Consider the following 12,812-nt stretch of genomic DNA (forward strand, 5'->3'; position numbering starts at 1 on the left):
CTGCGCAATAACAATATACTTAATCATTTATGTGCTCCCCCTTTTCTCTTTCTACACTTATGTTCTGTGCACCAAGGCAAAGGATTAAATTATAGAGAGGACAAGAGATGAATAGATAGGAGGACAGATAAAGAACAAGACAGGAAAAGATAAAACATCAGTGAAAGTCCTCATCATCCAGGTCACCCGTCACCAAGAAAGCTAGAGCTGATGTCTCACAGTCTGATAAATCCTCTGGAACGAGGATTCAAGACTGTCCAGTCAACTTCATCTTATTGCTCTTAGTTATTATAAAATGAGACAAAATTTATGGAAAAAATATCAATGGCATGACCTGTGATCTGAAATTAACTTTATTTTATGCACTTTCCTCGCTGTGCGCCAACTCTTCTTTCAACCTTTCTCCTCAGCATATTGTAGCTGTTATCACCTAGTCAGATAGTGCTTACTGATACCTGAGGGGGGACGTCCATCAGCTGAACCTTAAACCTTGCATTTCATTATATAATCTCATTTATAAGAGGTCCCTGGGCGGCTGACAGAAGTGTCTGTACCTTTACCTGGCCTCTGCTGCTCTGTCAGCTCCTCTGATGGTTCAGCCTGCCTGTGCTTTTGCTGCTGCCGGGGCACAAACACAGAGAAGCTGCACATACTCGCACACGCCACAAACACAGAGACAGAAGGAGAACAGGCTGCCAGGCTGCCAGGCAGACGCACAGTCGGACGGAGGCGAAGGTACATCACCATGGGCTGCTGCAACAGAAGGTCCGGGCTGATAGCTGGAGCTGTGTTTGGGGCGGTGGTAGCCATCCTGGGAGGTGTCCTGATCCCACTGGGGAACAGCGTCATTGAGGGGACAGTGAAGAAGGTATGGTGCTCAGTTTCACCCTGGGTCGGGGGATAGGGAGTGACAGAGTGTGTGAATGTGTGCGCAGAGATCAAGGTGAATCAGGAGAAACGAGAGGCAAGCGGCGTGCGTTTTTGAAAGCTGCTTCAACTGGTAAACATGATTCTGTGCTGAAAGCCAAGTCTTGTTTTCATCCATCAAAAGATCAGCTGTGGTTCTTTTTTAGAAACTGTGCCGAGAAATTTTAGCGATTAAGACCTTTTCTTTTTTTTTTTATAAGAGAGCATCCACCTAGTTCATGTATCAGCAGGGCAGCTGGCCTGCTGGCAGTCTTGAGGCATGTTAAAAATAGACTGTCTGTGTGTCTGCGGGGTTTAGGAAGCCGTCATTGAGCCTGGAACGACAGCGTATGACAACTGGGTGGCTACAGGGGCATATGTGTACCGGCAGTTTTGGTTCTTTCACGTGCAAAATCCTCAGGAGGTTTTGCAGCAGGGCGCAATTCCAGTGGTGGTGGAAAAAGGACCTTACACATACAGGTAAGGTCAAGTTGATTACCTGTTTTATCTTTGCTTTAACACAGTATGCCTCTCTCTTTCTCAATAAGCACTCCATCACGCTTATCTGATGACCTATAATGTACAAGAAGAATGTACTCTACTCCTACTCTAAGAGTCTCTCCTCCCCCTCCAGGACAAGATATCTTCCCAAAGAGAACGTCACGTTCAACCTAAATCAAACTGCCTCCTTCCTGCTGCCTCTGGGTGCCATCTTCGAGCCATCCATGTCAGTGGGACCAGAGGAAGACAATGTCACCTCCCTCAACCTGGCTGTGGCTGTAAGTGAGTGTCACCCCACTGCGCGGTGATTCCTGACTTGACTCAGCTCTACTGTTAACAGTTACTGTACCTAGTGTTCCAAGGCCAAGACAAGCTAAGACTAATCAAGCTGTGCTGCCTTGTTGCTTTGGCCTGCAAGCACTCATTTTAGTGATGGTTCCCAAACTTTTTGGCTTTTGAACATCTTAGACAAGGTGTTTTTTTGTTGTGATATGTATAAAGAGTGATTTTTCTCTCACAAGGTTCATCCTTTCAATCATAAAGAGCTAAAAAAAATCCAGACTTTTGCAAGAATACTAAGAATTAGAGAAAAAAGAGTACTATAGACACATTTTGTAAAGCAGAAATACAGCAGCCTATGTTTTGCCTACAGACTGTAAATAAAGATGGATGTAGACTCCGTGACATCACCCATAGGTGTTTGAAGAGGGATTTTGAAGCTCAGAGTGGGCTGCCACGCTGTTGCTATCTTGGCAGGGCCTGACTCGACCTAACTCCTGGCTAATCAGAGAATGGGCAAAGAGGTGGGGCATGTGTGGAGCTGAGACTTCGGTGCAAGCATATTATCACCCACCTGTCACTCTAAGCAGCATGCAATCAATTATGCATAGCTTTACGCCTTTACGCCGCGAAAGCTTTAGGAGGTTAGCACTGCTTACCCCTATTCATGTTTTTTGGCCTGAGTCTGCGTTTTCCGAATCCGTACAAGGGAGATGCATTAGCATAATTTTAACCTTTCTGACACGAAGACCTAGATTTAAAAATATAGGAACTTTCCTTTAATTCCTGTTTAAACTCAAGCAAGAACTTTGTGTAAATAAAATTGCGAAGTAAGCAAAAATAATGTAAATCAGGAACCTTCCAATAACAAAGAAAGTTAAAAGATCAAGTAAAAAGAATAGGTTTCAGTACTTGAAAAAACCCAGCGGAATACGAAGACTTGGGGGCGAGTGGACATTATGAACAACTTGAAGGTCACAAATTTAATATGGATGTTTATGGGCAAAGTGTATGTGCTTTTCTCTTCAAATGTTGATAAAGCTCAAATGTGTAAGCAATTCCAACCAGAGCCTCTACTTGTAATTATGTAGTATCCAAGTCATAAAAGAGGATTATTTTCTGTCTTATCTTCTGAAGCAACAGCAGCAGTTGTGTGCACAGCAGTTTTTGTGTTTTGCATGTGTATCATTCTGGACCCATACTGGTTGCACTTTTCCAACTGACACCATCAGTTATGAATAAATTATAATTTGCTGAGCTTTTCCAAATGTTTTGGATGTTTCTTTTCAGGCGGCTTACTCACTGGTTCCAAAACAACTTCATCTTGTGCTTGAGAATCTGATAAAGGCAAGCAAGTCCTCCTTGTTTCAGCAGCGTACAGTGAAGGAAATGCTGTGGGGTTACACAGACCCCATGTTGAAAGGAACTGTGGGCTTATTTGTACCTGTAAGTAAACAGATAATTTAGACTTACTCTCAAATACAATAATAGATCGACAGAGTAACAGCTCACAAATGACATAATCTAATCAATTTAAATGTATTTTCCTTAGTACAATGGCACCTATGATGGCTACTACACTGTCTTCACTGGAAAGGAGGACATCTCAAAAGTGGGACTTATTGACAGGTGGCAGGGAGAGACGTGAGTCACAATGATGATCTAGTTTTTTTTTCTTTTTAATTGTGATATTTTAGGCTGTTCAATGAAATCAGGTTAATCAGTTTGTACAGATTTTGACAAGTGAGAATCCTGTTTGTTTACTTATTTTTTAAACTTTAATATGTAATTTTGCTGTTTGTTTGACTAATCCAATTTTGCCCAACAGGAGCTTACGTTTCTGGAATGACAAGTACTGTGACATGATCAACGGGACAGGTGAAGCTCATGTGGCAATTTTTGTTTTGTAAAAAGCTGAATGACTGTTTTTCTGATCGGCACTTACAACACACTTCTATAGCTCTAAATACAGGAGACGAGTAACCTTTCTAATCTTATTTCCTCTATTCTTTTTCTCAGATGCCTCCTCCTTCCCTCCCTTTGTGGATAAGAAAAAGCCTCTATATTTCTTCTCATCAGACATCTGCAGGTGATAAAGGGTTTGGGTTTGTTGGAGCAATTTCACCTGATCTAGTCTGACTCTGACTTGCTAATGTTAAATGGGGCAGAAAGTGTCAACAACGAGCCCTGCAACCGACTTCTTTCCTCTCAGTAACCACTAGAGGTCAGAACTTTCCAATACCAAAACCCCAGTCATCTACTTGAGTCAGTCTGAATTAAGAAGCTCCATAAAGCTAAGGATTACTGGGTACAAGAGGTCAGGTCCTCAAAGTTTCTTGAAATAACCTGTGCTGTTTTGTCTTCAGGTCTGTCTCGGCCAGCTTTGAGAAAAGCATGGATCTGAAAGGGATTGAGGTCTACCGCTACGCCCTCCAGCCATCTACCCTGGCCTCCCCTATGGTCAACCCAGACAACAGATGTTTCTGCAGAAACCCAATCACCACCAAGAACTGCACCATGGCCGGAGTACTGGACATCAGCTCCTGTAAAGAGGGTCAGTTTGCATTTGGTTTGCAGCATCAGGATCTTACCCAATTATCCAGAATCAGCAGGGAGTTCAGGCATCCCAGCATGTTCCTCTGTTACTTTATCACTGTGCTCTGCAACATGGCATTTTGACTCGTCATTGTTTCCTTGCCATGTGAACAGGAAAACCTATCTACATCTCTCTGCCCCACTTCCTTCACGGCAGTCCATCTCTGCGAGAGTCTGTACTGGGTCTCAACCCCAGTGAGGAGCATCATCACACCTTCCTAGACGTGGAGCCTGTAAGAGACTCCAGACTTTCATTTGTGTTATTTCGGACTTTAAGCGGAAGCAGCTCTGATGCTAATTTCTTGTTGTATTTTCCCACCAGACAACTGGGTTCACCCTGAGGTTTGCTAAGAGAATTCAAGTGAATATGATGTATGGACCATCAGATGTCATCACGTAAGTTCTGCATTACCTTTATATATTTGGGGAATTAAACATAGCTTTGCTTTCTTGACGAAAGTTAGAGGAGATAGTTAGCTTAGCTTAGTATAAAGACTGACAGCAGGGGAGACAGTTAGCCTGGGTCTGTCTGAAAGTAACAAAATCTCACCACCAGATTCTCTAAAGCTCACGAACATGATACAAAAAAAAAATAACAATTTGTGGCTTTGGCTTTGTTTTGAACAATTTTTTGTATGGACTAATAAGCTAACCGCTAAGCTTACTTTCCCCTGGCTGTAGCTCCGTATTTAGCGCAGCATCTATCGTCTCATCTAACCCCCAGCAAGAAAGCAAATAACTGTTTTTCCTAAAATGTCAAACTATTCCTTTCAGAAAGTTTTAAACAGAATCATGCACTGGATGCCAAGTAATGAACTCTTTCCCTACAGGGTTCTTAAGAAAGTCAAGGATTATACCATATTCCCTCTTGTTTGGATGAATGAGGTAAGATAAAAATAGAGCCCTGCAGTCATGAAATATATTGTCTGTTAGCTCGGATTTGCATGTTAATCAGTCCCCCTCTCTTTTTCTATCTCCTCTTGTGTAATCAGACTGCTGCGTTGGATGACGCAACAGCAGACATGTTTAAGGAGGAGCTAGTCTCCCGTATCCAGATGTTGGAAATGATACAGCAGGTGCTGCTGGGCACAGGTGTGGCCATTTTCATCCTGTGCCTTATCTCTTACTGTGTGGTGAGGCGGAGAGATAATGACGTCAAGATTGTGTGAATGAATCAGTGTCTGTTGTGTGTAAGTTGTGGGCACAGTGCATTTAAGCTGCTTTGGGACATCAAACCTTTTTGATATAGACTTGCACTTTTTTGTAATTTTAGTGTTATTTATAATGTCATACTTCCTTTGATACAAGGGGGGGAAAACTGTGATTTTGTAAAGCTCGAGAGCTGAATTATTTTGCCAAGTATTATTTTAAGTGCTAACACTGTAACATTAACTCAATCAGGTATTTCTAGAGGCAGAGCAGGTGGAGACTCCTTTAACTGTCAGGTCACTCATCCACACAGAGGAGAAATGAGTTTGTTTGACATCCTAAAAAAGAAATGTACATGAATCTAATCTTGCACAAATGTTCATATCTTTTGCTGAACCGTGTCTTCGAAATGAATAAAAGATGAAAAAATGAGTTTTCATTGGGTGTCCAATCCCTAGTATCGGATTTTTCTTACCCTGCACCAGTCTATCAAAACTGGTCTACATCCCCCACGGCCCAAAAATACAGCTGAGACTGTCCGGCTGCTGCTGAAACAAACCTCTGCATTGTGCACACTGAAGCAAAATTATTAAGTTTCCTCTTTACCTTGAGTGGCCCATAAATCAAAGAGAGTAATAAAAATGGGCTGGGGGATGATTACACTGTGGTTATGAATGGTACTTGGGTTTGTTTGGTGAGAAAGCAGTATTTCTGCCCAGCAGGAGATCTCTCTTTGGTTTTATGGGTTTTAAATGACCCTCAGCAGACTCCTGGGTGTCTTTGATTCTACTGTATGGTCTCAATCTTATATTTCACACATATGAGGGAGTGTTTCATTGAAATGAAAACAGACACAACTCTTCCTCCTCTTTGTGTGGATGTGCAATTTGCAACATTGGGGTATTTGAAGTACTGTGCACTGATCTTTGAAATTTAGGAAGCGAGTTTCTGTTTGAAAATCTCAACCCTGATAAACTAACACATATTAAACTCGCACATTTTTCCTGCATGTAATAAGAATAGTTTGACAATTTCTAAAATACACTATGTTTTCTTATTTAGATAAGATTGCACTCTTGTGTTTATATGATAAATATAAAGCTACCGCTCATCTGCCTGTTAGTTTAGCATAGCAAAAAGACTGTGAACAGAGGGGAAACATCTAGCTAGGCGGTGTCTTAAGGTAATACACAATCCTCAATAAAACCACAACTTGATGTTTTAACGGAGGTATTATATGTTAAGGAGACAAATTTTGTTGCTTCAGGACAGAACCAGGCCGTTTCCCCTCATTTCTATTCTTTGTGCTATGCTAAGCTAAACAGCTGCTAGCTGTAGCTTCATATTTACCATATGGACCTGAGTGTGGTATCATTTTTTTTGTCTAATTCGCTGCAAGACAGCAAATAAGCACATTTCCAAAAATGTCAAACTATTCCTTTAAAGTAATATAATAAGAACATTATCATATACGTACCATGATAACGCGCACCATGATATCTATAACGCAGACAGAGGGATGATGAAGTGGCCAATAACAGAAAGAAAAAGATCACATTTTGATAAATTACAATAATAAAAATAGTCTGACAATAAAGTATATGGTTTTTTAAATTGAGATTCATCTGAACAGATTTATTCAGGCTATCATGACATTAATAAATAGAAATACATATGTTTCATAACACTGAAATTACACTGAGTTGAAGTTGACATGATGCTGGTCACACAGTTTTATTAAACGTGGGGCAGAGATCTGTACGAGGGCAGGTACAACTAGAAAGTCTTTTCTCAAAATGAAAATAATACTGTATATCTCTGCAATTTGCAGATACAGTCAGAGTTAGTTGGTGAAATATTTAGAATTTATGTACACAATGATACACTTTAACAAAACCTGGCACATTAAATTAAAAAGACGATACAAACAAACAAAAATACTCTGTACACAAGCAACAAATAATCTATCTACATTTACTACGTTTCTGAAAAGGTCTATTCACATATGTCAAATGGTTTATCTCACAGACTATCACTGACAGTTACTACTTCTGAATTAAAAGTATGTCCACTTTGCTGTGCAGGCTGTAGAAAATGTAGATCGAAAGAAGGAAATTGTCATTGTTGACTATATTTCCAGGTATTACATTAACATCCATTGTTTACTGTTCCTAAAGGCAAAAACTAAAATGTGCATATCTGCTAGTTTGTTTTCTCAAATCTAATCCAGGCAAGAATTAAAGTAGTAGTTTGATATGTTGAGGAACATGCTTATTTGCTTTCTTGCCACGAGTTAGATGAAACGACTCTCATGTCTGTGCCAAAGAATGAAACTATAGCTAGCAGCTCTTTAGCTTAGCTTAGCATAAAGATTGAAAATGGGGGTAAACAGCTAAACTGACTCTGTCCAAAGGTCACAAAATCCAGCACAAAAAAACGGTTATATATATGGTTATGGGGGTTATGTCGTGGGCTATATCTTGGATGGGGGAGTCTCAGCATTGAAGTCAACACTTAATGTGGGGGGTTACTGTGCTCAGCCAATAGATAGCAAAACCTCAAAGGGTAATTTTTACACTTGACTTTTTTGTGAGCTTTACAGGTGCTGGTAGGTGGGATAAAAAAATCTTTAGACAGGGCCAGGCTAACTGTTTCCCCATTTCCAGTCTTTGTGCTAAGCTACGCTAACTGTCTGCTAGGACCTGCTTTATATTTAGCGACTGAGAGTCATATCAATCTTCTCATCTAACTCTCTGCAAGAAAGTAAATAAGTTAATTTCCCATAATGTCAAGCTAATCCTTTGAAAGACGTTTAACATTGCTGATGAATTTCTATACACATGCTTCTGTGCTGGATAAAGACATTTATGATACAGATACAATATGCAGCTGAATTACAGTGAGGTACATTCTCGTACATGTACGTCTGAGTAATAGTAATAAATATAGGACAGATAATTTCAAGGTGTGTGCAACAACTCACACTGTATGTAATATTCTACTCAGTATCTTACTACTACTTATGTTTGGATACATCAGCTCCGGATGTAAAGTTGGTCTTTGAATGAATAACTTTTTAACCTTACGGCACTGTAATGTAACACTTTTTATTCTGTGCTTGGTATGAACAGTGCTATTATAGACAGTATGCGAGGCTGTCAATATATAGGAGAAAAAAAAATGGTGTTTTATTAACCGACATGTGCCCATTGACTGCTGTAGTTTTCACTGAATAGAGAGAATTTTGTTAGTTAAAAAGTAAAAATTCAAATGTGAGTAGAGTCTAGTAAAATGCTACTATAACACTTAACATAAAGGGAGAGAGCGCTCACTGTCAAACATGCATCCGTCTCCCTTTTGTCCCTTTTCAATCTCCTCTGTTTATTATCATGATGTTAAAAGGACCTCCCCACTTTTTTCCCCCCACAAAATACAAATCCACCGTGAGCCAATATCCGGCCGGTCCAATTTCCTCTCTGATATTTAAAATATGATTCACATAGTTGCGTCTCAGAGTGTATTATCATAAGCAATATCAGCCTGTTAGAGGCCACAGTTTATTAGTGGCACTCATAACGGGGCCACTTCGGTTTGTATTGTGACTGCGACAACAAACGAATGGCTTGTGGCTGTCTGTGCGTGTGTATTAGTGTATGTCACAGCCACCTGGTCACAGTACCTCATGCAAGAAGAAAAAAAAAATAGAAGAGAGATATTGGAGAATGAGAACTCCCCACACCCACCTCCACGTCTTACTGTACATCCACAGTGGAGCTCTGCAGTTTGAGATGAGAGGATTTTTAACTGCTTGGTAGGATTCAGGATTAGAGGACGGTGTGCGTGTCAGTGTCTGTAGCTGCCTGCTGCCTGAGTCACACCTCTGGGAGGTGATTCCGCCGGTTGCGGCTCTTCCTCCGATCCAGCAGGGGCTTCAGTTTGGCCAGATCCCCCCTGAGAGGCCCAGGCGGAGGCTGTTGCTTCTGCTGCCTCTGCTGGAGGTTCTGGAGCTCCTTCCTCTCTTTGCAGTATTGTTGTACTGCCAGGCTTTCCGCAGGACTGAAGGCCGCCAAAAGGACCTTAGGGTGCAGAGAGCTGGCCCACGCCCACGGCGACTGCTGTTTGTCTGTCAGCATGCTCACCATGGCCTCGCTCAGCACGCGCAGGCGGATCTTGGCGACGGTGCGTTTGAAGCTGTTTTCGGTGGTCAGGCAGTAGTAAAGGCCCTGGTCGGACAGCTGGACGGAGCGGATCAGGAGGCCGTGCTCCGTGGAGAGGACACGGTCGCTCAGCTTCACCTGCAGTTGGCACAGTTAAGTTGTGTCATAACCTCATCCACATGGTTTGTAGCAGAGAATTAGACCAGAAAACCAATTACACTCTCAAAGTCAAAATAAGGTAGAAACACATGTGACAAATCAAAGGAAAAAACTGAGAAGAAATATCATGAATGCAGAAACCAAATGGGAGATTTTAGAGCAACATGCTCAACAGCATTCTCTGCCACCATCATTAAATCACAACAGCTTATTAATGCACCTTATATGTTGGTTTTTCCTTTAATGTGACACCATTCTGTATGATGGAGGAACCCCTTTGGTTTCATAATAAAAAAAGAAATGACATATTTCTCCATCTTCTGTTCTATAAATACTACAATAACTGAACAGTTTGAAATTTTCATGTCATGGCTCCTGAAACTCTGAAATAATCTGATGTATAGATGATTAAAAACAATTGAATAGCTGTGTGTTTTTAGACAGTGTTTACTGAGATTTCTCTTGTAGGTCACAATTCCATAAGCTTTACTATAAATGGCAAAACCTTCTGACCTTTTCTGAAATTCTTACACGGGTTCACTGCTAAGAATTGGCAGTTGAAACATTTGAAATAGTTAAAGTTTAAGTAGCGGTCAAAGTAAAATTACTGAAAGAAGCTGACAGTTCAGTTTAAAAGAGTTGAACCGTCAGTTGAAAGAAATGAATACTTGTTATAGATATGAAAGTCTGAAAATCAGATCATGTAAGTAATATGAATTATTGTGCCCTGTATCCTGGATTTGAGTTATATTAATGTGTGGTGTTTTACGGATTGGGTATATTTGTATGGGTGACTGCATGAATAAAAAGCCTTTAGCATCATAATTCCTTCAGAGAAAAGACAGATTTTCATGGCATTAATCCTGTTTTCTAAAATAACTATCACACTGATCTGATGCTTCCATTCATAATATAACACTGTTTAGTCCTTTTCTACATTAAAATCAGCCTGGCCTTAGTTTGGAAAAGACAAATGATTACACAGTGTACAACTAAAGTGATTTATTTTACAAGCCAACTTTTATTCTCATAAGGAAATGGCTATAAAACAGCTATTACTCTCAGCCTGCTGCACAGAGGTGAAAGCTAAATCCATAAAAGATATGTCTTTATCATGCAGATGTGCTCTCTTGCCCCACTTTGTTTAATCTTTCACAGCCTTTCAAAGTGCTCTCACCATTTAAGGGGTGTCAAATATTTGGAAAATGTTTCCCCACTGAGAATCCAGTCATTAGTCAAGGTACATATCATGTTTGATCTGTATCACTGCTCATTATGATGCTCCGCTGCCAATAAATGTTCACAGTGTCACTCCTCAGGCGATACAAGTGCTGATCAAGCGTGTGAGCTCATTTGATTGCTTTGACATGTTTAATGTTTGATGAAATATTTAACGATGTGAGACGCTCCCAGTAGATCAGGAAAAAAAAAAAAAAAGACATTTAATCAGTTCTTCCTCGAGGGATTTTTGGCTCCACTTTAGCTTGTTACATATGAAGCAAACGCTGGCTGTGATGTCGACCTTTGACCTCTCTAAATGTGAAACTGACCTCTTTCCTCCTGTCATTGTCCCTCTGAATGAGCCAGCGAATAGAGGCCTGGGGAGACTTGGGAAGACACTCCAGGAAGGTGGTGTTGTTTTTCACACCGTACTGCGTCATCTCCACTGCGTTTCTGTAGGCTGTCACACAACCACACACACACAACCACACACACACACAGTCGTGGGAGGCACATCAGACGTCACTTGCTGACAGACACAAAGCCCACAGATGGACTCAAATCTGTCTCAAGTCCCAACAGTGAGAGGGAAATGTTGACACAGAGCTTAGTCCGGACATCTGCAGCACCACCAAACTCCACCCAGTTTTCCTCAGTTTTTACAGCCTAACAAAACAACCTTTCAATGCATCGTACCAACTCAGTCTCGTCTCATTTACTGTGTCATTTTTGTTGCAGCTAAATGGTTCATCACTCAGCTGGATGTGCGACAGGGTTGTGACTAATTAGTGGTAATGGCCATATGGTTGGTTCCCCGAGCGCGTGTTAATTTAGAGATGTAAACTGCTCCCGGAAATGGAAGACTCTAGGGAGCAAATCCTCTCCACTCATTAGACTGCACCCTGCCAGTCGACTGAGTGAGTTTTGAAGGATGTTGTGCGCTACCTGGACTCACAACACACCAGAACGCACACGTAAACAGGTGCAGCTACCTAGAGCCTTGGTGTAAACCACTATGATTGTTTTAATTTATAAATAATTAATGCCATCCAATGAGGACATATTTTTTTACAAACAGAACATTTGTCAGTGTATGTCTCAGTGTTAAACTGTTGAGGAATGACACATCTTACATAACTATTTAAAGCTGAATTACTTTTTTGTTTTTTTTGCTGTCTGTCTGCTGGGCAGGTAGCAGACAGTGGGTTAATCAGAGGTTTTCTTATAATATAATAGTAATAATAATAATAATAAAAATAATAATAATAATAATAATAACCTTTGTTTACAGTGCACTTTTCAAAGACTATGTTACAAAGTGCTTGATAAAGACAGCAAAAAGTAGAATCAATAAAACATTTTTTCGCTGGGAACAGCCGTTTGCTGTTGTGTGGTTCACAACAGCGTAATTTTCAAGCCATAATATAAAAACAACTAGCTAAAAAAAGGCTAAGAAACAGTATAGAAATGGGGGAAATTGCAAATTTGGGTGAAAATTCTCTTTGGGGTTGTCACTAAATTCAACACCTTTCACAATGCATACAGTCATTTGTCCCATTGTTAATATAAAAAAATTGATAAGTGCAGCTTTAATTACCCTTTAGATTGAATCCTCTGCATTGAGTGAGTGGATTTCCATGCATTATGTCCTGCCTTCTGCTTCTCCTAAAAAAAACAAAAAAAAAACAGAAAGAAATAACAATAAGCATAAGAACAGTATGAGTAAATACAGAAAAATACACAATCATAACAACCTTCATCCTCTCATATTAAACTATGGAGGGAACACTCGCTGCCAAAACAATATGAGGAAAATCTGACTGTGTTATTCCGCTCTGTGGTGCA

General features: G+C 40.5%; 2 protein-coding genes across 2 annotated transcripts in view; one reads left to right on the top strand and one right to left on the bottom strand.

Annotated features, from left to right (window-relative positions):
- Positions 1 to 426: 426 nt before the first annotated feature.
- Positions 427 to 5,862, top strand: cd36 (CD36 molecule (thrombospondin receptor)). The gene is made up of 12 exons (XM_056367629.1): positions 427 to 868; positions 1,226 to 1,386; positions 1,541 to 1,685; positions 2,977 to 3,132; positions 3,239 to 3,330; positions 3,515 to 3,564; positions 3,706 to 3,775; positions 4,053 to 4,240; positions 4,396 to 4,514; positions 4,604 to 4,677; positions 5,112 to 5,166; positions 5,274 to 5,862. The coding sequence occupies exons 1-12, from the start codon at positions 746 to 748 to the stop codon at positions 5,448 to 5,450; spliced, it is 1,410 nt and encodes a 469-aa protein (XP_056223604.1). The 5' UTR covers positions 427 to 745; the 3' UTR covers positions 5,451 to 5,862.
- Positions 5,863 to 7,028: 1,166 nt separating this feature from the next.
- The window catches only part of sema3c (sema domain, immunoglobulin domain (Ig), short basic domain, secreted, (semaphorin) 3C), a 41,983-nt gene continuing 36,199 nt past the window's right edge, over positions 7,029 to 12,812 (bottom strand). Inside the window, exons 16-18 of the mRNA XM_056367628.1 lie at positions 12,565 to 12,632; positions 11,297 to 11,427; positions 7,029 to 9,725 (exon numbers count right to left, since the gene is read on the bottom strand). Of these exons, the coding sequence (XP_056223603.1) occupies positions 9,303 to 9,725; positions 11,297 to 11,427; positions 12,565 to 12,632 (622 nt within the window). The 3' untranslated portion in view covers positions 7,029 to 9,302. The remainder of the gene's footprint in view (positions 9,726 to 11,296; positions 11,428 to 12,564; positions 12,633 to 12,812) is intronic.

Source organism: Seriola aureovittata, chromosome 22, assembly GCF_021018895.1.
Source record: "Seriola aureovittata isolate HTS-2021-v1 ecotype China chromosome 22, ASM2101889v1, whole genome shotgun sequence".
In the NCBI taxonomy this organism is placed as follows: Eukaryota; Metazoa; Chordata; class Actinopteri; order Carangiformes; family Carangidae; genus Seriola; species Seriola aureovittata.

What these genes read in the sequence shown, in the direction of transcription:
- cd36 (XM_056367629.1), top strand. Translation starts at nt 746, where the DNA reads ATGGGCTGCTGCAACAGAAGGTCCGGGCTGATAGCTGGAGCTGTGTTT. An exon ending in TTGAGGGGACAGTGAAGAAG is followed by an intron (nt 869 to 1,225) that starts GTATGGTGCTCA and finishes TGCGGGGTTTAG; the next exon opens with GAAGCCGTCATTGAGCCTGG. An exon ending in GGACCATCAGATGTCATCAC is followed by an intron (nt 4,678 to 5,111) that starts GTAAGTTCTGCA and finishes CTTTCCCTACAG; the next exon opens with GGTTCTTAAGAAAGTCAAGG.